Source organism: Takifugu flavidus, chromosome 6, assembly GCF_003711565.1.
Source record: "Takifugu flavidus isolate HTHZ2018 chromosome 6, ASM371156v2, whole genome shotgun sequence".
In the NCBI taxonomy this organism is placed as follows: Eukaryota; Metazoa; Chordata; class Actinopteri; order Tetraodontiformes; family Tetraodontidae; genus Takifugu; species Takifugu flavidus.
The window spans coordinates 3,685,623-3,711,092 of record NC_079525.1 but is presented as its reverse complement, the minus strand read 5'-3'; the positions used below and the strand labels follow the sequence as shown (position 1 = coordinate 3,711,092).

General features: G+C 45.8%; 1 protein-coding gene across 1 annotated transcript in view; it reads left to right on the top strand.

The window, feature by feature from the left end:
• Window positions 1-5,623: 5,623 nt before the first annotated feature.
• The window catches only part of znf827 (zinc finger protein 827), a 51,063-nt gene continuing 31,216 nt past the window's right edge, over window positions 5,624-25,470 (top strand). The window contains 2 exon segments of the mRNA XM_057034501.1: window positions 5,624-6,123; window positions 22,856-24,115. Of these exon segments, the coding sequence (XP_056890481.1) occupies window positions 6,081-6,123; window positions 22,856-24,115 (1,303 nt within the window). The 5' untranslated portion in view covers window positions 5,624-6,080.

Here is a 25,470-nt window from a genome sequence, read left to right as displayed (position 1 = left end):
AATGTCAGCTGGCAAGCGCCCAGACACTGAGAACCTCTTTTCACAATGCGCCAATCTAACAGACGAGATCCCGTGTTGGAGTTACCGTACTGGGACTGGCATGGATAAATCGCCACGTGCCTTATCCACATCTCTTCCCGTCCCTCCAGCGGCCTCCCAAGGCCGCCCTCCCCACTGCCCCGGTGGTTAACCTGTGCGGCTAAGTGGGTGACATTGACGAAAGGCAGGTGTCACCGTGGAGGAACCCGCGATATGACACACGCCGCGTCTGCCAATCTCACTCCATAAGAGCAACGGCGTGAACAGGAATGGTCTTGTTTGGTGTTGTTCGTCACTGTGTGGCGCAGTCTCCCACATAGCTCGGTCCAGGTGGTGGAATGGCAGAGTGGGAGAACAGACCATGTTTGTGTGAAGACGCAACAACTCTCTCTCCTCCTGTCTTCTCTTCCTCCCTTTGCAGCTCCTCTGTTTTCATGCTAGCCGCTATAGCACTTGAGGACTAAAGGTTAGGGGTTAGCAAACAAAGATGTCTTCCCAACCTGCACGATGAATGAGTCACGCTTGTGCTCGAGGTAGTATATGTAGAAAAGTTGCAATATTGTCGATGGATGAAGGGTAAGTGAGCACAGCTGATGAACCCAACTTGAAAACCTTTGGGTTGTAGGATGATGTAGCGCACAGTGCTGCTGCCACAGAGCCATCCATCCATTTAACTCAAACATATTACATTTTATAGCAGGGTGTTTGCTGACAGTGCGTACACAACGGTTTTAACCTGGAATTAGGTTTATGTTTACCATCCATCTTCTGCTAACCACCGCCTCTGGTAATTTCTTAAACAAAGAATCATTTTAATGTGGCTTTCCACACAAAACTGCCCGCAACAAGGCTTGAAAAAATGTTGAAGGATGAGGGCGACAAAACAACAAATGGAGCCCGCCCTCCTATTCCAAGTGAAATTTCAACACAGCCAAACATGTGAGCGCATTGAAGGGGCTCATGTTACTGCTTGACAGTTGGCATGGCTGTAAAAAAATGCATGTGCCAAGAGGCGCTTGCCAATGCTCAGCATGGCCGGTTTTAATATTTTAATGTGTTTCATTGCAACAGCGTGCGCCAGATAGCCTTTCTGACGTCCAGACAATAGTCTGCAAATGAACAAGATTACATGACAAGCCCTGAACGACAGAGCTACCCACTGCTGCTTACCCCAGCCACTTATCTGATGGTAGCCTAGCAACAGATCCCTGACCTGGCTCTGACCTCCACCCGATAAGGTCAGCACCTGAAGGCTCTCCCATTGGAGCGCTGGCGGAGGGAGAGGCGGAGCTTGGGGATGGAGGGAGACAAAGGACTCTGCAGTGCAAGGGCAGACTCCTCTGCATAGAGTTCCCTGCTCCCTGCTGACAAAACATGTTCCTACAAAAGCATGCCAGACCTCTTTACTGGTTACAGTATACCTGTGTGCATGTGTGTGTGTGAGACAGAGAAAGAGAAAGAGAGAGAGAAAAAATCAGGGGCAAGCCAATCATAAAAAAGAAACCTTTGCCGGGAGTGTATTCCCCATAGCAACTTGTCAGAGCTGTACCTTATTTTACAGTGGGTCACTTATGTATCATCATCAATTAAAAAGCATCATTGCTCATTGAAAGATTAAAATATTTTGGTAACAAACAGAAGGTAGACGTTTGCTAGGATGCACAGCATATGATATTAATACAGCCAAGCAGCCCACCCTCTTGGATACACCGACATCTCTGCCATTTATGTGCACGCACGCGTTCCTCATTTTTGTTTATAGATGCTAATTTTGTGATTTGGAAGCTAATCCAAACTCTGACAGGCCATTATCCTATTAGACCGTGGCAATAAAAATCAAGCTGCAGGCCAGAAGGACGACACAGTCATCAGGACACCCCATTACAATGAGAGGTGATGGGATCTACCGACGCACACTCACGCGTGCAGCAGTGCAAAAACAAACGTGCAAATCGTGCACAGATATACGCGAAACTGATGTAGTAATCTGGCTGAACACATAATGTTAAACTGCTCCTGCATTTGTTATCACTGGCCTTTTGTAAAATAAATTCAGAGATACTGTAAAGAGAAATGATAGTCAAGCAGCCAAGGTCAGAGGGGTGGATAGATGAAGAGCTAACACTTTTTGTAATTATTTTCGCCACGCTCGGCCTCCGGTATTAAGGGAAAAAAATGATTTAGAAGCAGGCGGCTGACAGCACTCCTGTTCTAATGTTTTGTGACTTTCTGTAATAAATATACTGGATGCCTGAAATGATGAAAGAACACACTGTTACAACCGCTCTTGCGAGAGGTGTGTCACTGCTCAGCTCGCTGATTCCTTTTAGCACTGAGAGAAGACTCTGTTTTTATCCCCTGTTTTTCATGTGAAGATGTGAAGGAGCTGGCAAAACCGGCCCGATCATTCAGCCCGTCCGCCTTGGCACTGCTAAAATAACTCATTCAAAAGACTTTCACTTCCCACCAGTGCCTTTTTGCAAGACCTCTGGCCCAGTTCACCCAGGGCAACCTAGGCTCCTCCTCTCGTGTGTGCGTCCTCCTACTGCAGGGAAACTGTTGAAGGTTAAAGGGCAGGAAGTTGGCCACCTGCCTCTGTTGCGCTAGTAAAAGTATAGAACAGAGAGGGGAAATGTGGTAGCGCGGCAGTGAAGCAGGGCAGAGAGGGAGAAATAGCAGCAGGGAAATGTAGCATGTGCCGACAGGCTCGTTCGCTAATGGGTGGCATCCTCTGTAAATAAATAACAAAAAAAACACCATTTATTTGGTGTTTTAGTGCTCTTTGCTTTCTGCAATTAATAGAGCAGACTTTGGAATTCCAGCACACCCCTGAATAACTATCATACCCTGAACTTTCCAGCGGTATTTACTAGGTGACAACCCTTCCTGCTCTCTTCATAAACGTGCCATCGGAGGGCAAGAGCATAGAAGGCCAGAGGGCAAAAAGGGAGTGAACCACCTGCTTCTGTCACACTGTCAGGATGAAGGAGGACGAGTGCAAACAGGGTGAAGACCGCAGACGCGCAGGGGTTGGGTTAGCGTTACCGTGTAGGATGGGGACAGGTGGCATGCCGGACAGCACTGGCACCAGCCACGCTAGGATTTATCACTCAGCGGCAGTCACGGCTGGGCAGGGGACAGATGTTTCTGTTTACCTCAGGGCAACATCTGACTGGCCAAGCCTAGCGTTAGCCCCAACAGCCTTGCCCACGTGGCCTCTGAGGCTACATGAGAGGGAGGGACTGGGAGAAGTTGGATTTGCCTCCAGGAGATACAAGTTTGAGCTGATTTCTCTCCATTCTGCTTCAAGAAACACCTGAAAGTCGTTTAGCTGTTGCAGCGCTGCAGGGAACCGTTTTAATTATTAGCAATAATGCCCACTGACAATAAGTGTAATCACCAGAAAACCTGCAATAGACTGTATTGCAAAATAAGTCTAAATCTTCCCTTGATTTAATTTATTTTTAAGAAAACAATGTTTAAATCCACAGTGAGAAATCTTGGCCTTTAAGGCTCTCATCAATAGCAGAGGCAGTGTTATTGGTTACTGTTTGTTTTAAGTAATACTGGCTAAAATAATTATGCATTTTAATTCTTAAAAAATCCTGTAAATGATGCCTTCAGGGCCTAACGCGGCAGCGCATGTTTACATTGTGTGTTCCAGCTGGGAAATTTGAGAGCGTCACTGGTAACAGAACTGCTGTGACGCTCGTCCCTGGAGTGACGATAAGGTGACCTTTAGGTTCAACCCTGAGTGAGGTCATGTCACGGTTGCCATGGCTACTATCTGTAGGCTGCTGCTGTTGCCAGCATTACCTCAGCTGCCTGGCATTGTTGGGGTCAGAGAACAGGCTGTGACCTCCCCGCGGTGATACGCTCAACTGGGAACAAAAACACCGTCAGGACAAACACTAACAGCTCAAAAACACGTATTTCCTTCAGAATTAAACCGCTTACGCGACGAGATTGGAACCAAACGATGAATTCCTTTTGGATTTTGCACGACTTTGTCTGCCGAGTGAAAGTGTTTGCATCAATAATTCGGACAGACGCTAATTATAGAAACCGCAAAACTTGAGTGAATGGCATCTAAAAAGTTAAAACGTTAGGAGTTTGAGCTTAAAATTGCACACAAAACTTTGTATACTGTATAGAATCTGAAAGCTTGAAGAGGTTTTTACCCCCGAGGTAGTTTGAGAAATCGTCTAGAGGTCCTGCCATATGCAGATTTTGTGCTGTCTGCAAAAATACCCACAATGTGAGAAAAATGCAGGAACCAGAAAGATTTTTTCCCTGTATCAGCTCTTTGGCCATTCACCTGCAGATGGACGTGGACGCAGTCTGTCCACTTGAGAAACGGCTGCCAAACCCGGTAAGCTTATTAAAAAAATACACTGTAATCTATCATATTCAGCATTGCGACACAACACTGTGCTCTCCACAATTGGAAAACATAATGGGATGTCTTAATCATTTCATGCAGCAGATACAACAATATATAACTATCATCTATTTGTGGACCATGTTTGTCCACTCTCCTCCTGATAGGCCACATTTAATCATGTTGTTCTGTTTCCTAATTAGCAGAAATGCAAAGTGTCTTTGTCACCTGTGGACAGCCAAGAGGGCTAATTTGGGCTTTTCACTAATTGCCACGGTAACGAGCCTCCTGCGCCTCCACCGGGGGGGGGGTGGGTGGGTGGGAATGCATGGCAGGAGGAGAACTGGAGGAAGGAGGGATGGAAGGATGAAGACACAGCTCTCCTCACACACGGCTGAGGTGTGAAAGAACGCGGCAGGCCAACAGAACGCAGCCTGGAGGAGTCCAACAGCGGGGAGTGGGGGGACAGCCTGCGCTGTGAAAGAGCCCCAACACCCAGCTGAGAGGGGGGAGGATTCAGCTCCGGCCAGCTCAACTTTGATGGGGAGATGACTGTATTAAGTTAGGTAATTGCTGGACCTTTTCCTGACACTGACACCTGTTATCCCCCCCAACCTGGCTGAAAGGCTCCCGCGCACCAGACCCCCTTGTTTCGGCTATTCTTTTAATAGACAGTTTTTGTTTGAAATGAAACATGTTCACATGTATGGGGGACATTTGATGGCCGGTGATCCCAAAATACATTTGACTCTGCAGCGAAACCTGTCAATTTTATGAGTTTTTAATTACTTATTGGGTTATTGTCATAATACTGATAACAAATCAATCTTTTTGCAACGCAGGACATGTAATAAAAACGTCCAAATCGTCACCAGCTAGCAGGCAGAGTCAATTTAATTCGGAAATTGGCGTCATTTTGTGACCACAAACACGTGACCACTCCATGCCAGGTGAGCGTCTCGAGGTGCGTCTGCTCCGGAATCATGGGCGTCTCGCGGCCGAGCCCTCCTCACAAATGTTCGCCGTCTTTCACTTTTTATTGCTTTCGGAGGAAATTAAACAGATTCCCTAATCGTAATCCGAGTCCATCAGCGCGGTCTCTCTGCTAAATTAAACCTCCCTTGCCCCCCCCTCCACCACCAGCCCCCTTCCTCCACCTCCGCGCACATTTTCTTTTCAGTAATACACCCTGAAAGCTTTGGGGGCACCTTGTCCGTACGCTGCTCTCGGGGGCGAGCTCCTCGGATGCGAGCGCGTGTCGGCAGTGTGCGCGTGAGAGCTCGCGCGCGCGCGCGCGTGTGTGAGAGAGAGAGCGTGTGAATGTGTGTGTGAGAGCGAGCGAGCGAGCGTGTGTGTGTGCGTGCGTGTGTGCGCGCGCGCCTGCTCTGCTGTTGCTGCCCTTTGATCCCTGCATTAGTGTTAGTTAGGGGCTCGGAGACACACTTGCACCGAGAGCAGCCATAGTCAAGACGCGGCAACAACAACAGCGGCGCCTCCTCCGCCTGTGTTCCCTTTCCCCGACAATACACTTTAAAAACCGAGCAAAGCCAGGTGCACGACCGAGTCCCTGCCATCACTGGCGCCTCCGGTCTCAATGGGAAAAACCTTTTTTCTTCTTATCCCCAAACAAGGACGAGAATGTGATTAAAAACGGGGGAAAATGCCAAGGAGGAAGCAGGAGCAACCCAAGCGCCTGCCTTCACGTAAGTCCTTCGCTCGATTTGCTCGATTTTAACGGCTCCCCGTGTGTTTTGCGCAGTAGTTTAGGGTTAAAGAGGTGAAAGAGACAAAAGACTCGGCGTAGGTTATTTCTCCCTTTTTAGGTCCGAGCGAGGCAGCCATGTTGTAGGCGATGGGTAACGTTAGCCAGGCATTGAGTGGATAAATGATACGTGGCTTTATTAAGAGTAGAATCGATAGAGGTCCGTTGCCGCTAAAGGTTGCGGTCAGTCGGCATATGTGTCGGTTGTGTGTCACGGACGGACGGCGGAGCGTTTTTCGGTACTGTGCTCGCCGCTGCTAGGTGGTTTTTCGGGTAGAAAAGGGGAGGAACTGAGAGTCTGGTCGCAATAAAATGAAGGGTCAGTCGGATCAGACGAGCCAGGGTCTGGCTACCCCCACACTCCGGCGTTCCTAGTTAGCAATCGCGCTATCCAAGCAACGCTCGGTAAACTTCATTTCCTCCGCAATAAACGTCCAACTTTAGCCTCATAGTTTGGCTTCCGATTTGCGGAACTGAATAGCTTTGGCGCCCTGCAAGCCTCGACTTCAGAAAGTGAGAAAAGGTTTAATCCCCCCCACCTAAAACCATTCTGTGTTTAAAAAAAACAACAACCAAAACCCCCCAAAAAACCAACATCCTTTTCTACCCCTCCCAGTCTGCATGAAGGCGATGTCAGAGCCATGGTCGGTCACCTGAAGTTCAGGGTTTTCCCCCCCTTCGCTTTGCAGCCATTCATTGCAGACAGACTACGATCAATAAACGTGGTCGGAAGAGGGAAACGACCGTTGTGCTCCGCCACGGTGGCTGAAACGGAGGCGACACGGAGACAGAAGCCCGTCGTGCCCCCCGTGGGTGTGATGGAAGCGGGGGCCCGGTTTACTTTTGCACATATGACCCACGGTATCTTGGATGTTGGTATTGTGCCTTTATCGGGCCAAATAATGAAAAAGGCTGCAGTGGCGCCCCCCGGCCACTAGAGGATGGCTCAGATGGCAGCGAAGCGGTGACAACCATCATTAGAGTCGTCCGAGGGTGACATCTTTTGCACTTGAAGCTCACTGCGTAAGCAGACGGCCCCATTTAGGCATTGGAATGCAAACACTGTGCACACCCGAAAGGCTCATGACATTGTCTTCATCATTTATTAAATGTCAGACTGTTCCAGCTGTTGTGTGCAACCAGCCACGACCCAAAGTTGTCTTTTTTTTAACGTTCACCAGTGGATCAGGTTAGAGTCAGTTGTGTAGATCAGTGATTCCTTAAACATGATGCTATAGTTTTACCAGCGGTCTGCACAATTGAACTGCTCAGTTATTTGACCTATGGTTGAACTTGGGGAAATTGCAGTTGTTTGTCTGAGTGAGCGTGTGAGAGATAGTGCATGTTGTACAAAGAGCGTGTCACGCACATGCTGGACTGCGCACTGAACCAGGGTTCTGATTGATAGCTGAAGGTGAGAGCCTTTAGGCTTTTACCCATTTTGTTGCATAGCAGGCGCTGATTTTAGGTGCACGAGACACAAGCATCTACTTTTTGTGAGGTCTAAAATCGTGCAGACAAAGGAACCATAAAAGAAATTAGGCGGCTGTTTTGCCTGCTTTTTCTGATTTTTAAGGACGCGCTCCTGTGTTTGCGCGCTCGTCCGTGATGAGATTAAGAGTATGCGGTGTGGGAGCGTCTTGGCTGGTTGGAATGACTCATTGTGTATGGCTTTGAAATGCCAGTCACCTTATTAGCAGGGACATGTGCATATTATTAGGTTATGTGTGCTCTTTTTGCCCAATAAGTAGTCAAAAAACATAACCAGTTGCAATCGATTTTATGACCTGTGATTTGATTTTATGGCTTATCAGCTTTTCAGACAAGAGAAATATTCCACCAAATAATGCCGGATAGATTTTTAAAGCGCTGCGTTGATGGAAAACAAGTGGAGGTTGCAGGTGAAATGAAATATATTCATAACACTGTTTGCAGATTTAATTTCATTATCATCAAATGCAAATAACACCATGTAGTTTGTCTTTTAAAGTTTTCTTTTAAAAAAAAAAAGCACTATTGTGGCAAACGAATGCTCCATATGGCCCAATTTACTGTAAACAACCTTTTGTTGTGATGCTTTGCATGCTTATAATCGTGATCAGCTAAGCTACCCGACCAACACGCGTCCGACTTCTTGTAATCCCGCGTAGGCACAGTATGGAAACGCTGTTGTGTTACAGGAGAGTCTTTTTTTCCTTCTCTGATTCAGGAGTTGTTTCCCTTTTCAGTCAACAAACTGTCACAGAAAAGTATGAATTTGTCAGGAGCTTTTTTGTGCTTTGTTTTGGATCTTCCCACTCCAGAATTGAAGTGTCACCCCCGTGCCATCCGCTGTCAGTCTGTGTGTTTTCATTATTCAGGCAACAACACCCTAGTGGTGTGCCAGCCAACCCGCAGAATAAAAAGCCCCAAATCTCTTCATCGGTGGCGGAGAAGGCCAGGCTAATACGGCGGCTTCACAAGCTTGAGGTGCTTTATTTAAGCTCGAGCCCAAATGTATGTTTTGCGTGCGCTCTCCTACCTTCCGCGGCGCCGGTTGTGAAAGGAAACTATTCTTTAAGCGTGCATGCTCGACACACACGCATGCAAAAGTGAACAATTGGCATGTGTTTAGATCTGTGTGTCTCTGTGGGTACGTAAGCCTGTAATAGAGGTCACTGTACAGTATGGCTCCTTCACTTTGACAAGTAAACACGACCTTTGGCGTCACAATGAAAACTGCCACTCTTCCTGACCTCCTGCCATTGTTGCTTGTGTAATTTGGCAACCTTGTTAGACACTCCTAGGTTATACTCTGTGGAGGTCGCATTTTGTGTAGGCTACCATTTAAAATTTCATGTATTTGGCTTTGCGAAAAGACTGAAGTGGAAGCGGTCACTCAAACTATTTCCAATCGCCTTTTAAGTCAGGACGACAGTAAAATACTGACACCTAATAGGATTATACAGCCGTGGGTTTATTGGGAGGAATGTTTGTCATCTCCTTCTGTGGTCATTTACATAGAAAAAAGCAAGATTTTAAACATTTCTGTCCAGGTTTGTGTTTCTTTTAATATCAACCAATAGCTGGGAGGCTGGGAGGCTCTCTACCTTACAGTAATGGTGGGTCACTGGCTCCCTTCCACTGGCTATGATTATAATGACCTTGGTGGGGCCGGGGCTTAAAAACATTGGTTTAAGAGGAAATAAAGGGAAAAGAAAATGAGAGGTTTCCATTTCGCAGCATCACATTTGGGGGTGGGTTGTGCCAAGACTCCCCCCCCCCCCACACACACGCACACACACGCTCTACCTGGGCAATTGGGTTTATTCGTTTATAAGTGGATATTCATTAACAGGTTTGAACTTTCAGATGAAAGATATCAAAAGATTTGAGAGACTCCATCATTGGGTGATCAATCTGTTGATTATGGACAGTCAAAGTCTTGACAAAAGCTAACAGTTGGCCAAATATCAGCTTTTTGGAAGGTTCTCTTCCTCAACCATCTTCTCACTAACACCAGAGACAGTAGAGATCAATACTTTATTCAGAAAGGAAAATTTGCTGTCGATTTGAGTACTTCTGGTAGTACAATAATATCAGGTGTTGCCCATTTTAAAACCAAGTACTTGCAGAGAGATTAAAAAAAAAGATCAAGGCTTCATTTTTTTTCAGGCAGCGTCTCTGGTTGACGGAGCCCTCATTTGCTTCTTTTACAGAAAGAGTGTGGAATAAAAACAGAAAACACCGGGAGAGGGAAACGACTGCTTTTCTCAATCAAACAAACCCCTCCAAAGTTTAGATTAATGCCCCCTTTTTCTGCCTCGTTGCGTCCTGCTCTCCACCTGATGGACTCCAATCCTACCGTGACCCAATGGAGGACAGAGAAATGAATTTCAGCGAGTGTGTCCTGATACCTCTGTCACTAATCCCTTCCACACGCCACTGGTGCAGCCTTAAATGCTGGATGGAGTGTGTCGCACGTGCACGTGATTGTTTATGTGCCGCCCCTTGCAGCTTCAGAAGTCATCAAAAAAGGTTGACCACCTCCTGACTGCTGATGCTTGTTCTCCAGCAGTCTGTGGGGTCTTTGCTCATAAGGAAATCAACTCCATTCTTCTGTTTTCTGTTAACTGCTCTTTGCTTCAGGTCACGGTCATGACGGTGCTGGAGTCTCTCCCAGCAATGACTGGGAGGGAGGCAGGAATACACCCTGCTGTGGTCCCCAGTCCATCACAGGACACACACACACACACACACACACACCGTTCTGTCACACACTGAGGGTCTCTGAAAAACCCTGATGTCGATGAAACCCAGAGCCTTCTTAAATTAGGGAAGTGACCAAAGGAAATTTGTTTGATTCGGGAAGTTTCTCGAGTGGAATAGTTGTTTTTTTCTCCTCAAATTTCAATGTTGAATTCAGGGCTTTTAACATGTAGATTGAACAGTTTTTCCCCCCCTAATTTTACTCAACAAACTAAAGGTTATGCAGAATTAATAGAGGAGTGCATGTGCTGACTATTGATGGTTGGTCTGAGCCTCACTGAGAGTGGATTTGACCTTTTTTTTAGTTCATAACGGTAACAAAGATCATTGATGGGCTGATTCTGTATTTAATTATCTCAAATTCAGTTGTGTATCTTCTTGTGATGCTTCTGGGCCACTTTTGTGGGTCGTGTTAACTGGTGGTTAATGGTGGGGTTAATAGTGTTGTTAGCTTAAAAAGCAGTTTGTTGTGGAAATATATTTGATTCATCTTTCAATTTAGAAGTGGGAGAATTCTCTCAGCCCAAAATCAGCTAACAGACTTGATCCTAATCTTGGTGGTAATACCTTTTAGTACAGTACCTGGCTGTCTGGCCTGTCTCAATCAGACCCCCTCTGTGTCGAGTGGAAGTGCCTCAGCCTCAGTAACGATTTTTCCCGTGTTGACAAGTCACAACATGGAGATCTACAGCTCGGAGAGCAGCCCTTTGGCTACACACAGCCCTGCTTGCACTGAGTAATAGCAATCTCACAGGAGTAGCAGGCTTTCAGCTGGCAGCAGTTCATACGGAACAGCTCGCCGGTGCAGCTGGGAAAGACAGAGCAGAGAGGGAGAGAGGAGCTGGTGGTGGTGGTGGTGGTGGTGGAGGTGGCAGCAGAGATGGAGGGAGGGAGGAAGTGAAGAGGAAGAGCTGTTAAGAGCTTTGGGCGGTTTCTCTGTTGTTGTACCACACAAGTGTATCCAGGCCCTGCAGGACAAGCCTTTAACAGGCATGAGGGATGGAGAGCATGAGAGGAGAGGAGGCGGCAGTGGAGGAGGAGGAGGAGGTGGTGGTCTGTGGAGCTGAAGTCGGCCGGTCGTGCCAGACGTCCTCTCTAAACAGGGATGTGATTTATTGTTGGACTCTCATTTCGCGGCAGACACTAAAAGACACTAAAAATTACATTGCTTGGACGTAACAAACACATGAGTGGTCTTAGCCGTGCATTTACCTTTGGGCTGTGAAGACAAAGACGTGCTAAATCCTAAACAAGCATGAATTGCAAAAAGTTTCCAGCATGGCACATGATGCACTTTAGCTTTAGGGTTAGCCATTTGGCTTTCTCCTTTCTCGCTTATCCTTCAAACAATGATTCAACGCACAATTTATTGAGGATGAAGATATGTTTTTTGTTTTTTTTTTTAAGTGGCAGTTGGGTCTATGTCATTGTTTAGCTCCGTATTTGCCAGGGGACTCAGAATGGCTTTTGGCCAACACGATCTTTGTCACCCTCAATGAATGCACTCTGCACACTGCAGTGCTATGAGATGACCTCACTTCCTGTGTGGGTAGAGGAGGGCAGGAGGCCTCTTGCACACACACATGCAAACAGATATTCCTTTAGAAGCACAGCCTGGCTCTAGTTAGCCTTTAGTGCACTAACCAGTGCACTTCTCCTCTTGGTGTGGAAGAGTTTTCACATTGCACCTTCAGACAGTAAAGAGCATGCCACAGGCTAATGTCTCTGACTGGCCAGCTCGACAGCTGTTTGTCTGCATGTTTTTTTGTTTGTAGGATCTGTTTTATTGGAGATTAGAAGTAGAGGGAAGGAGGGGGCTATTACAACTATAGAACAGTATGACCATAAGGCCATGACAGCTCCCTGGAGAGACGATATATCATTTCTAAAAGGAGAGTGGAAGGCTTTGGCTGTGGGACAAAAGCCTGAAGAAGTTTCTCTTATGATGTCACCTCAGAGAAAGCCGTTGTCAGTGCCGACATTGCAGGTAATCTCTACTTATTTCATTGCGAGTGAAAAATGATTAGGATTACAACCATGAATAGAAACAAACAAGGTTGGGTAAATCTGAATTTGATCATCAATGAATAGATTTGGGTCGCGGCCTGTGCTAAAAACGGCTCAATCGCACGTCTGAGCCCGTGATTGCCCGTATGCTCCCACTGCCCATGAGTGTTTTGAGTGCGGGCCATGTTAGTTCAGATTGCCGTGTCATTAATCCCCTGTTCTCTACAGGGGAGTGGTCAACGGCAGATGTATTTGCACTTCCTCCAGAAGGTTTTCTAGATTAGCACAAATCCTCCCAGAAAAACCGTTTAAAAACCTCATTTGGCACGCACAGCCAGACTTTGTGCTCATAGCCGGCCAAAGACCGCCATCCCTCCCTCTATGTCTCATTTTCCCTTGCTCCCCAGATTTTTATTTCTTTTGTTTCATCCCCCCACCTTGTTCTCAGTACCTCAGCCTGGGTGGGTTCAGACAGGCCAGTGTAATTGTTTGGAAACGGGGTTTTTGTCATTTGCATGTAGCCGGCAACCACTTTGCCAGTTTGGGTGCTTTGACCTTGTTGTACCTGCCAGCCAGAAATGAGATCATCAGAGGAGTAGACGAGAAGCTGACATCTCTCCTCCACCTACCCGTGGCTTTAAGTGATGGTTGTCATAGCAATCATTATGCCATGGAACAGACTCAGTGGGTGAAGGATGGCTTTGAATGCGGCAGCCTCGGGTCACAACCTGGTTATGACAGAGCGGAGGGCTGCAGTATACACTCCACACAATGAAAACAGCCACATTCATCTGGTGTCACATACAGTACGTATAAATTCCGCATTGAGGTTGAAATCACTGAGATAATGTCTGTTTTTATACCTTTAAAGCGAGCGAGACAGGTATTGTAGCAGGGTGGGAACGAACAGCATGGGGTGAACAATGCCTCTCATTCCCATCAGCTGCCCTGGCCAGCATTTAACATGGAGATTGGAAACGGAATAAGCTCCCCCCTCCATTCTCCCTGGACCTGCATGTAAATGAGGTTAGCGGTTAGCATTTCCTGCTGTGCCATAGCAATTCTTCTGCCTCTCTTGCTCAGTCTATTTCCTTTTTTTTTTTTTTTTTCCTCAATAATTGCCTGAAAGTGCTCCCCCTTTCCTGGGGTAGGAACCGGGACCAATGCTGATTAGTGTCCCTGTCCTAAGTGACAGGCTAAAATTCAAGCAGACACTGCCTTGGGCGCCTCTGCCAAACAGCTGTCAAAGCAATACCACCATAAATAAAGGCATCTTCCCCACCTCCCTCAGCCCTGGAGATTCTCTCCCTCTTTCTTCCTCCTCTCCTCTTATTCTCCCTGACCATCCATTCAGCTCATCTCTAATAGGCGCTGCCTAAAACTCTCTATACCCAGATTCCATACATACGTGTGCTTATAGAATTACCTCTCACTCTACCAACACCTCCCACTGGATCTTACATTGGACCCTTAAAACCAAGTGTCCTATTCGCCAGCAGGTTGATCTCCAAACAATCCATGTACGCTGCACACACTCCCACCTTGCACCCTCCTACTCTCTCACTTCTTTTCCTCAGAGACACAGTCACCTTTGTGAGGAGTGTCACCGCGCCAGAAAAACTGTACAAACTCCGCTTGTTTAAAGAATACCCTCTCTGCTTGAGAACGAAAGTGCGACATTCACGTCTTGGTTAAGTTATGTTATTTCTTTGCCTGGGGGGGGGGACCATTACAGCATCCTGCTTGCATGTCAGGAGGTGTGTAGATATAAAAAAGCAATGTACACATTTATTGCATTCAGCGATGTGCATGAATATTCATGTTTTTGGTTAATTAAAGTGAAGATGGCTGGTTAAAAGAGCACAGCGTGCACAGAGGTGTTTTAATTTTAGACAGTTGTTGAAAGGTTAAATTAATGTGGTGACAAAGAATGAGTTTTTTGGGTCAATGTATTTACTTTTTTGTGCAATTTATGTACGTGCTGACTAAATTTACACTTCATGAATGCTGTGCCATTTGCCAATCAGTTCTGTAGCAACACCAAATTTGCCTGTGTAGCTTTGTTTTTCATTGCCACAACTATGAATAGAGAAAATTCGAATTCGCCGGGCACATTTTTGATATTTGATTAATTGCTGTTAATCCACAGCTACTTTGTGATTCATCTGATTAAAACCTTAAATCAGTTGACGTCCTTATTTTAAGAAATTTAGCGCTTTTGGAACCGATGTGACCCCGTTAATTGAACATGAGCAGATCAGGTCATGCACATTATGTGATTTAGCCTTGTAAATAATTGACACTTTGCTGTTAATGACATCAATTTTTCATGACTTGAAATATTTTTTTTTATCAAATAACACTGGATGTAACCTCAAAAATTCATTTGCTATAGTTATCTGAAAAATTGAAATGACCCAAAAAAGAGAGAAACTGAGGACATTACATCTTGCATTTAAAACCATGAAAATATACTTATTTTTTATTTGATATATATATGTGAATGGCGGCGATGAGGTTCACAATGGCTGACATCGTGCAGAAGTGGCCGTACGGAGCTCGGCAACAACCCTTTGTTAACAGTTGTCAACACGGCAAGGCTTTTTTTTTAACCTTTTAACAACTTGGCTCATATCATTAATGCTCTGTAGGTGCGGCCCACGTTAACATTTCTTAGCACATTTCAACGTATGGACCTCTCGTTGTCTCTCTGTTTTCAGGGCTCTTAAATGCAGCATCACGTCAGAGCACCTCAGTAAAGAACAGTACCTGTTCCTGGTTCCCACCAACCTGTTTACACGGTCTTCAGTGAGCACCCTGTTGAATTTGTCATTTACATTTTGGCACACTTCCATTACTCTGTGCTGATACGCTAAAGCTGAACATTCAGTCCTATTGATCCCTCGTTTCATCGGGGCCCAATGCTGATTCAACATGTTTAATCAGGGTAGCATAACGCTATAATGAAATCCTTCCCCTACAGAGAACCTCATGAACCGCCCACCATAACTAGAGGCTTCTACAGGAGATGGGATGCATTTCCTCCTGGTCGGTCAGTCCTGTAAAAGGCATTTATCCTGATCTTCAGCATAAACTCCTGCAGAGCAGGTTAGCAGTGCAGCATATGTTACCATGGCGATGTACCTCAGTTAAGTGATTAGCACAGAAAAGGAGAAAACCCAAAGTACAGACGCTATACATACAGTATGTTGTGAAAGCAACTGTTTTGACACAAGCACTATTTTTATCAGGGCTGCTGGTATGATACATGAGCGGTGACTTTAACAGACATGACTAACCCTAACCCTACATCCGAGGGTGCACATAATTCTCTATAAAGCCAAAATTAAGCGCACGGGAAACTTGTTTTCCTTCCATATTGCCGTGATGGTCGGTGATGATGCGTCTTGTTGCTGTTTTAGCCACCATCAAACAACTGATATATTAGACAGACCATTAACTCAGGTGGCCTTTACTTCATGCTTTGTTTTTCTGAGGATGCATTATTTGTAGTCTCCTTCATTTATCAACAGCGTGCTTATTTGCTTTGGTGAAGGAGGTAGAGTGACAAAGTGCCGCTTTGGTTTTTGAGTTCTGACGAAGATAAAAATGACTCGAGCGTGGCATTAAAAAATCCTTTTGATTGTCAGATTCAGTAATTAGACAGCCGCAGTCCTCTGTCACTCGGTTGAAATGAGGATTCATACGGTGAGATCTGAGTTTTGCTCATCTGGTCTGAAATAGATATTTCAAGCATTTTTTACTCTGTATTTGGGACTGTGACCAGACAGATTGCTCCATTTTCATTGCCAATTAGTGTAATTAGCTGGGTCATGCAGTTTGCTTGAAGCATGGGATGTAGATTATTGCTGGAATCATACCGCTAATCATTTGGTGAGATACCCTAATGTGGAACTATGCTACTACCAGAAAAACTGTTTTAGTAGGCGATTAGTTACTCAGTCTTTTTTCACAATGCCCTCACAGCATAATCACATTTTTCAGCAAGTTGTTGCAGGTGCGGTATAAAATTGACAGAAATTCCCTGCAAACACTTCATCACAGTAGCCCGTTCAACTTACTTACTTACACATCCCCGCTAAACATTAGTTTTAATGCGAACACTGTATTTGTTTCAGTGGTGCTTTCAGTGTCCATAAAGCAGTCGCCGGTATGGAGTCACAATAGTTGTGTAGCCGATGCAGTTGGAATCACAATCCTCATGAAAGAGCGCCAGCCCAAAACATACTGCGCCATAATTAACTGCTGCTTAGTGGAAGCGTATCAGAGACCGTTGCTTTGTCATCGCAGTCATTCTTATGTCGATACAATGGCTATACCGGCTCCGTCTGCACAGCTACCGCTTTTAGATCCACGGGCCTCAATGACACATTTGAGGTTATAAACAAGTTGCTGCTTTTTAAAAAATGCAAGATGCTAAAGATGTCAGGGAAAAATAAACTGGGGGCAAAGTGCACTTCATCTGCGATGAGGTATTTCAGAGGTCTGGGGCTATAGGTTGTCTCACTCTTTTCAAGGAACACTTCTCCTTCCTGTTTCACCTCTGGCATGCTGCCCAAAGTGCCCACAAACCACGGAGGCCATGGCTGAAAATACACAGATGGTAATTTGCACTACATTTCAATACGACTCAACCGCCATTATGTATATATAGCCACGCAGCCTGAACTCTGATCCCCTGTGAGAATATCATCTCACCTCAGAATCCAGCTAAAGGATGAGCTCCTTTTGTCTTTGTGACATGTTATCAGCTGAAGGGAGGGGGGCGTGAAAGATGTAGGTTCCTGTTTGAAAGCGCCATCAAGACGATACAAATAATGACGAGGGCAATGTTTGACGGTTGGCCTCCTCAGCTACCACATAATTGAAGACACATGTGCACTTTTTTGTATGGTATGAAAAAGTACAGTACGTCTGAAAGAGTCTTTATTTTGTGTAGGCTTTTAAAGCACCGTGACCTCCCAACGCTGGACACACAGCAAGTTCAAACATCCAGAAAGAAGTTTACAAAATTTGTGATCGCCCGCGATTGATGACTTGCTTCATCGGCTTCCAAAAATGAAAATAACGTACATACTTTGGTAAAACTGTGTCGATATTACAAAGGAATAAATACTAGCACTTTAACAGACTGATGCGTATATATTTGTCTTCTTTGAAGGGTAATGTGTACTCGATCCAGACGTTTGTCATATTTATTTTAAGATTTATTCCGGGAAGGCAGAGGTAATGGGGGGGAAAAGGAGGATGGGAGCCATGATATGACGAAAGAGATGTGTGAAAGAGATCAAGGAAGTGAGAGATAATGAAAAAGTGAATAGAAGTGATCTGGATCCAGCGTGTCCATATTAATGGAATCACATTCCTCCCCAGGAGAACTGTCAGACATTTGCAGAGACACGAGTCTGTCAGTAGAGCGTCTCTCTGACCATATTGTCCAGCAGACACTAATAAGGCAGCCCTGTCCACCACCGTGCGCGCTCATTAGCATTGCCCGTGGCTGTGGCAACCCCCGTCAGGGTCCAGCCAAAACTTAATTACCACCATTGCTCCTTCCTTGCTAAATCTATACTGCTGCCTTCCTCCCTAAATCCTGATACCCTGGCCCGCCTGTGACACATGGACACTACGCAGCAGGGGAGGTCTAAGTCTAATCATTTTAGCGCTATGCTATATACGTCCCGTTATGTTGGGGCTGTTTTTATTACAGCTGTGTGGTCAGCGTAGCCTTTGAGATTTTAAAGATCTGCCGACCTACATTACTTCTCTCAAGCTTGTGCTCCCTCTTTCATGGCCTCTCTTACTCTCTTTGCTATATTGGCTCATGGGCATGACTCTCATTTTGACATCAGCACAGTATCGATGCACCCCGGCCGGCCTTAATCGGCTAATGGCCTTTTCTTCTTTCCAGCCCAGTCAAATCAACCCCTCCCTTAACTATCCCTCCATCTATCCCTTCCTCGCTCAGCCTTCTCATCCTCCTCCCCACTCCCCCATACGTTTTCAGGCTTGGGGTCATTGAGGCCAATTTTCATGGCTGGCTAAGTCACAGAATAGCCTTCTGTCTGTGCGTGCATGAGCGTGCTTGCATGTGTGTGCGGGTAAGAGTGAGACATTAGTCAGCAGCCTTATACAAGTCATGTGGTGGCTGACCCCCTGACCTACCTTCACCGAAGTGCCCTTGCTCTTCACCAGCGACCGTTTTGTGTGACGGTAAAATCTGGCTGACTCTTGCACCACACTCGCATGTACTGAATGCACGTGCGCGCACACACACGCACCAACTCTCTGACCTAGAAAAACCCGTCCAAAATAATCCTGCCAAGTTCACAAATGGAGATTGTTGATGGCACCGCGTGTTGAAACAATGAACAAGTACGCTACCTGTAATGTCCACGGGTTCTCAGCCGGAGCTGCAAACTGTGAGCTCCGTGTCTCTTTCTGTGTGAGGTTAACGCGACGCAGCTTTTCAAACACAGTAAGTCACAGAGGTACAACATCAGAATATTTTTAGCTGCTGACTCCATCTCTGTTCAATCTCAAGGCAGTTTATGCTTGATAGCTTCCCAGCATCGTGATCTGCTCTTTATGTAGCCTCTGCTTGCACTCTGACTTGTCGCAGCCTGTTATTCTGATTGTTTGTAATACGGCGGTGTTATACTTTATTGTGGCCCACGGAGGCAGACTTGTGCACCATTGAATCACCCATGTGTGAGTGATAACAGATCCAGACTGCTGAGCACCCCGCAGCTGTTTGTCTCAACATGCAAGTCATCCCCGCCATTACACTGCTAAATGGTTCCCTCGCAGAGGCAGACGCTTGCCGCCTCAGCCCGTATCTCTGTGCCTCCATCACTCCGAGGAAAGGGGGGTATGGGCGGTGCTGGGAGGGTGTCACGGTTACTGTCGCTGAGCCAGCCGATGTATAGAAGGCAAAAGTAGTTGAATGCATTCAGGGGCTTGACTCCAGCATTAAATCACATCCTTGGCAGCGTACTTAAAAAAAGAAAGTGCACATGTATATACCATACATATGGTGACATGCTGCAGTGAGCTCAGATGTAGGCCCCGTAGAGCCTGGGCTGAAGAGCACGACCTTGTAAAATGTCATTCCGCCTCTGGGTTTGTTCGCCTGTGACACACAAACCCACGGTAGTGGAGTGCATCAGTGCGCTGTAGCACTCTTGCAAAAGCCCCGTGGTGTAGTGTTGCGTCCGGTTGCACCTAACCCCGAGGTTTAAGAGCGAACCTTGGATACAAGAGAGTTCAGCCTCAAAGCCCAGACCTTGGGTCAGCAATCTAGTGATTTCCCTCTAACTACATTACAGCCATTAGTGGCTCTTGCTGCTTTTTGCATGTCACATGGAAATGGGTCAAGCCCTGCCCTGCATGACTCACTGGCTCTTTCTCTGTCTTATGCGCTCTTTCTTTCCTGTTAACCCTCCTCAGGTGGCAAAATGGCTTCAAGGAGCATGTGAAATTGGTTTCTCATAATCAATGCATTATGGCATTTTCATTCACCTTCCCAACAGAATGAAAAGGGTCGTTCTTTTTTTGTATGCGTGTCCTCAGTATTTTCCATAATCTATTGTGTTTTTAATTAAGTTTCACAAGAGTGCGAGAGTTCACGGACCTCTTGCACAGGACACAGGGGCATATAACAATAGAAGTCCTTGTGCCGATTTTTGACATGTGAAACTTGTTTGTTAAAAAAGGAGTTTGAGGAACATAGAAGACACTGGATCGTGTGTGAACCCTGTTTGATATCTGTTCCAACAAGAGGGCAGCAGTCGGAGAGTAAGATCTGCTTGTGGTCACCGTTGTGAACTAGGGCTTACCAGATGTCGGCCAACTCTAATGATGCCAATAGGTTGGCGGGTTGGGTTGCCACGGCAACCATTTTGCCTTTGCCTGTAAACAGAACGGGCCCAAAAGGCTTGGGTCATATGGGTAGAGACAAGCTTTGGTACGTGTGATGTATGTCGTGTGTGAGAGATTTAGCAAAAATTTCTATGAGGAATGCAAAATCTGCTTTTTCCACCTTTTGATACCGATGATTTGATTTTAGCCAGTCTGATAAAAACACGATAGATGCTGCAATACCTAACAAATGGTAGCCTATGTCTCATTGCTCGCAAACAAAAGACCACGATCATTCTTTTGTACAAGTCAACAACAGACCTGACCTGACCGTATTTTTCCGGACTATAAGTCGCACTTTTTTTCATAGTTTGTCAGGGGGTGCGACTTGTCCTCCGGAGCGACTTATGTTAAATAAATACATTATTACAGGATTTCACATGTTCGTTATTTTCACATGGACAACCACAAGAGGGCGCTCTAGGCGTGTGTACCTGAGGAACGAGTTCCTTTAGCGACGCAGAAGAAGAGGCGGTGCTTCGTCTATGGAGTTAGACTTGATTGTTTGGTAAACTTGCTCGGATGTTCTTTATGCTATAGTCATCTGAATAACTGTTAATATGTTACGTTAACAAAGCAGACACGTACTCAGTTCGTTGTGGGTCATGTAGCTAAAATATTTACGTTAGCATACCTCAACCCTATAGCTAATCCATCATTATTTTAAATTGCCTTTCAAGATGAAATGTATGTTCTTGGTCTCGGATTTTATCAAATAAATTTCCCCCAAAATGCGACTTATAGTCCAGCGCGACTTGTATATCTATTTTTCTGCTTTATTATGCATTTTTTGGCTAGTGCGACTTAAACTCCGGAGCGACATATAGTCCAGAAAATATGGTAATCCGTTTTTCAACGATTTTAAATAAAAGGATGTAAATGTGTTGAATTACTTATTTGATAATAACAATCAAAATAAACACAAGCTTGATAGCCATGTAATGTAATCATGCTTCACAACCTCGCTAAAGTTGGTTTTAGAATATTAAATCAAGTCAGGTGTTCGCTCCCATTAACTTCCATGTTGAATTCGGCTTGGGAAAATCTTTGAAAACTGAAAGAAAGCTTTGATTTAATGTGCTGTTTCTCCTCACGATCTCACAACAATTCACAGGCATATATTTGAAAATTTTAAACAAGCCCACCCACAACAATATTGGTAATTTTTAACTGGTCAAAATAAGCTTTTGAACGCAGGTGGGTTCTGTGCAATATAATGATCACTAAAAATGGACCCACTGTGTCGTACACAGAAGCTGCTGATGAAAAGCACAGAACCACCCTGGTATAAACGCAGATTTGAGCCACTTTGCAGGGACGGATATTGTGGGCTTTTTAGAACTGGAAACCTTTATGTATGACTGTTTGTTGGCGTTATATTACGTTAAATGGAGGGATGTATTTTTCTATGTGTGTAAGACGTGTTGTCGTGGCAATTTATTCAGCAAAGGTTTAAAGCATTTTGTAGGAAGTAAAGACGTACGCTGCACACGGGAGGGCGCAGAAATAGAGTCTTACCAAGCAAAGTAGATTGAATAGATTGGGCACATTGTCATTAACACCGGTTCAAAATGTTTGGAAAAAATGCCGATGCCAACAATGGACCTGTGCATCCCTAATTCTGGAATTGCACTGTGTCCTTTTTGTAAAATATCTTTTATCCTGGATATTTCACAAGGTTGTGTTGAATAAAGTATAGAGGAGGGGGTCAGTTTTGACATTTTGCTTTGCCCAGGCTTGGTGCTTTTGACATATTCCTATGGAGGTTTGTTAATATGTATTAGGAATATTCACTTTTCTTTGTTCGCCCTTGTCTGGCAAGCTGTAATGTTTTGCTTATGAATATTGATACATGAAGTGTATATTAATGACCCTTGGTGACCTTAACCCTATCCTTATTGGCTCTCCGGTGGTATCTGCAGGCTCATGAATATTAATCTAGTTCTGTAACCTCCATTACCCTAATCTTTGCTGTCTAGCCTCCCAGAAGGACCCGTTGTCATGGTAACCCCTTTACTAGGCTCTTCCAGAGCAATTGTGGGAAAAATATGGTTAAAAAAGGACAGGAAAATCTAAATTACTCAAACGTCTTGGGTGCACCCCGAGGAAAGCCGGCATTGTATTGCAAAAACATTTGGGTTCTATGTGATTTTTGGAGGCCATGCCGCTGTGTTAAGGGCTGAAAGTGACAATCTCATCATGGACTCACTAAATACATGGGTCACTAAATACACTGCAGTATCATAGAAGCAATAATGGACATTTAAGAAATGTACTAATAATCCTGCAGTGGTAAACGATATCTAATGTTCACACGGGGGCCCTCTGCTCGTCTCTTAATAAGAAATATTTATCATTTGTGATTTCTGATGCTTAAATTGAAAAAAGCCTGCTCAACGTTTGCATCGCACATCATCTCAGAGCAATGTTGGACTGTGTTTGTTTCTATGTTCTGAAGCGTTTTTCATCTCTTCCAGATCTAGACAGCAATGAAGAAGGAGGGCCTGATGACGGTCCCGTGGAGGAGGAAGGCTGGTTTGGGAATGCTTCTGACACGCGTTCGGAGTCATCCTCATATGGCGACACCCAGGATGAGCTCCTCCTGCCCAGGGGCTCCTCTCCTGAAGAACGGCCTGGAGGCTCTGCAGACACAGATACCTGTGGAGGGGAGAGCTCCTTGGGTTGCCCCACACCCGTCCATCATGCCTCTTTGGAACTTCTCGGACTTGATGGAGGAGCAGTTACAGCCCAGGACACGCTTTCTTCTGTAGTGTCATCACTGTATGGCGAAGCAGCGTCTCGTGCTCTGGGAAAACCCCTCAGCAGCAATCTGCGGCGCCTCCTAGAGGCTGGGTCGCTAAAACTTGACACTGGGGATCCTTTGAGTAGATCATCCAGGGGAAGTGCAGGAGTAGAATCTCCTCCAATAGGTTTAGCCCCGCCTTTGACCCTCTCTCCATCTTCCCACCATGCTCAGCAGTTAAGTGCTCTTGCTCGAAAACTGGCCAATAACAACAGTGGCTCAGCATCACCGGCCTCCTTGGCACCCTCAATCACCAATATTAAGCAAGAGCCCCTTGACCCCTTTAACTCTGTCACTCCCAGCAATGGCAGTGGTTTTGTATGGGCAGGTGTTGCAGATAAGTGGCCACCGGTCAGTTGCTCCACCCCCTGCGGCTCCAGCCTGTCCCCGGATTCTGCGATCCAGAAATTAAAAGCGGCGGCAAATGCTGTGCTTCAAGACAAGAACGCCGTGGTCTCCTCGACAACGTCGTCGTCCTCGTCAAACTCTGCCTCATCTGCAGTGTCTGCCCTCGGAGGAGGTGGTCGGGGAGATGATGTGGTGCGCTTCGATGCCTTCAACTCTCCATTCAGCCCGCAATCGGCAAGCTCTACCCTCGCTGCACTCTCCAAGAAAGTCAGCGAGAGGAGCCAAGCGTCATCAACAGCCAGCGCTGCTACCGACCACCAAGCCTCTGCCAGTTCGTTTCTCTCACTTGTGTCAATGACCTCCTCTGCTGCCTTGCTCAAAGAGGTGGCGGCCAGGGCAGCTGGTAACCTCTTGGCAGAGAAAAAGGATGGTCCCTCCCTGGCAAGTGCCGCTGTCCTCCAAGAGGATGTAAAGCCCTTACTGGACAAAAACCAGAAGGCCCCCAAACCGTCAACACCCACCCAGAGCCTAGAACTGCTCCTGCCGTCTACTCCTAAGGGCAGAGGCAAACCCAACAGCCAGACAGGTAAACCTTAATAATAACACATTCATTTCCTCGCTGTATTAATAGTTGTAATGCTGAAAACCTGTAAAGCAATGCTTCTGTTTGCCCCAGTGACACAGTATGTACTAGCAGAGCCACAGATTTTGCCCTTAGTTCCATTAAAACAATGCGGAAGAGGTTTTTTTTTCTTCATTTTATTAACAGCAGCCCTTTATTTTCATAAAAGTTTTAAGACTACTGAAACAGAGTTTCTATTAAAGCTCAGTTTTCGAAACTGAAATTAAATAAGCGCAATCGTTAATTGCATGTAAATTCAAACTACTGATAAAAACAATGTGAAATTTTGCAATGGAAGGGCAACGGCAAAAAAACCAAAACAATGGTCTCTTTGTCGGGGTTGAGTGGTGGTATATCAGGTTTTAGCAGTTGCCAAAATCCTGTCAGAAAAAGCGCAGTTCTGCACTTCGCTGACATGTTTTCTCTAGTTTTGTAATGGTTTTCTTCTCACTTCACTGGCGCTGAAGTAGCATGGAGCATAGCCATAGCTTAACTGTCAACCGAGCAGAGAACGTGGCCGAGAGGAAACAGCCCTGGCTGGCCTTCCAGTCTGGGAAAAGGTCTGTGGGCTCAATGGGGGGTTTAGGCTGAGACCTCGCTGCCTTCCCAAACCAGCTCGTTTGTGCTCGGATGTGCACGCTGCCAAAAGGGGGCTGTCAGTGTGCGCTCTGCACAGTGGGGAGCCCTGGAGTCCATATCCATCTTTGCAGCCTCCTCCTGGCTTCAACCCCCACTAACCAGAGCCCTCTGCACTGATCAGCACAGCAGAGTTGAGGCCAAACACATCATACTTTCCACTGAGTGGATACAGATGCACACACATTCACACACACACACTAACAGCTTGGACTCACTCTCATGCACCACCTCTCAGTAACTCACAAAGGGCCATGCAGTATTTCTGTAAGTGTGTACTCCTGCACAGACATGTAACCCAAACAAGGGTCCACACAAAAATATCACTCTTTCACAGAGTGCACACTCTTTCTAAGTAGGCATTTGCAGGAACAGAATGTTTTCAAGGAGATGGATGGGCACTTTTCAGGGTTTCTGTCCCAACCCCGCCAAATCTAAAATGGCTGGATCCAATTGACTTCAGACAGATGAGGCAGCCGATGTAATATTGTGTGATCTGCATGTTAAAAAGGGGTTCCGCTCTAACCCTCGAAGCGCCAAGGTCGAACCGTGATGTAAAAACGCAGGTAGTTGTTTGGTCGCAGGACTGGAAAAAAAAATGACCTTGATTATTGACTGTCATGTCTTGTTTTATTGTCCCCTTTTCCACCATAAAAGTGCACCGTATTGTTGTGCATAGTGAA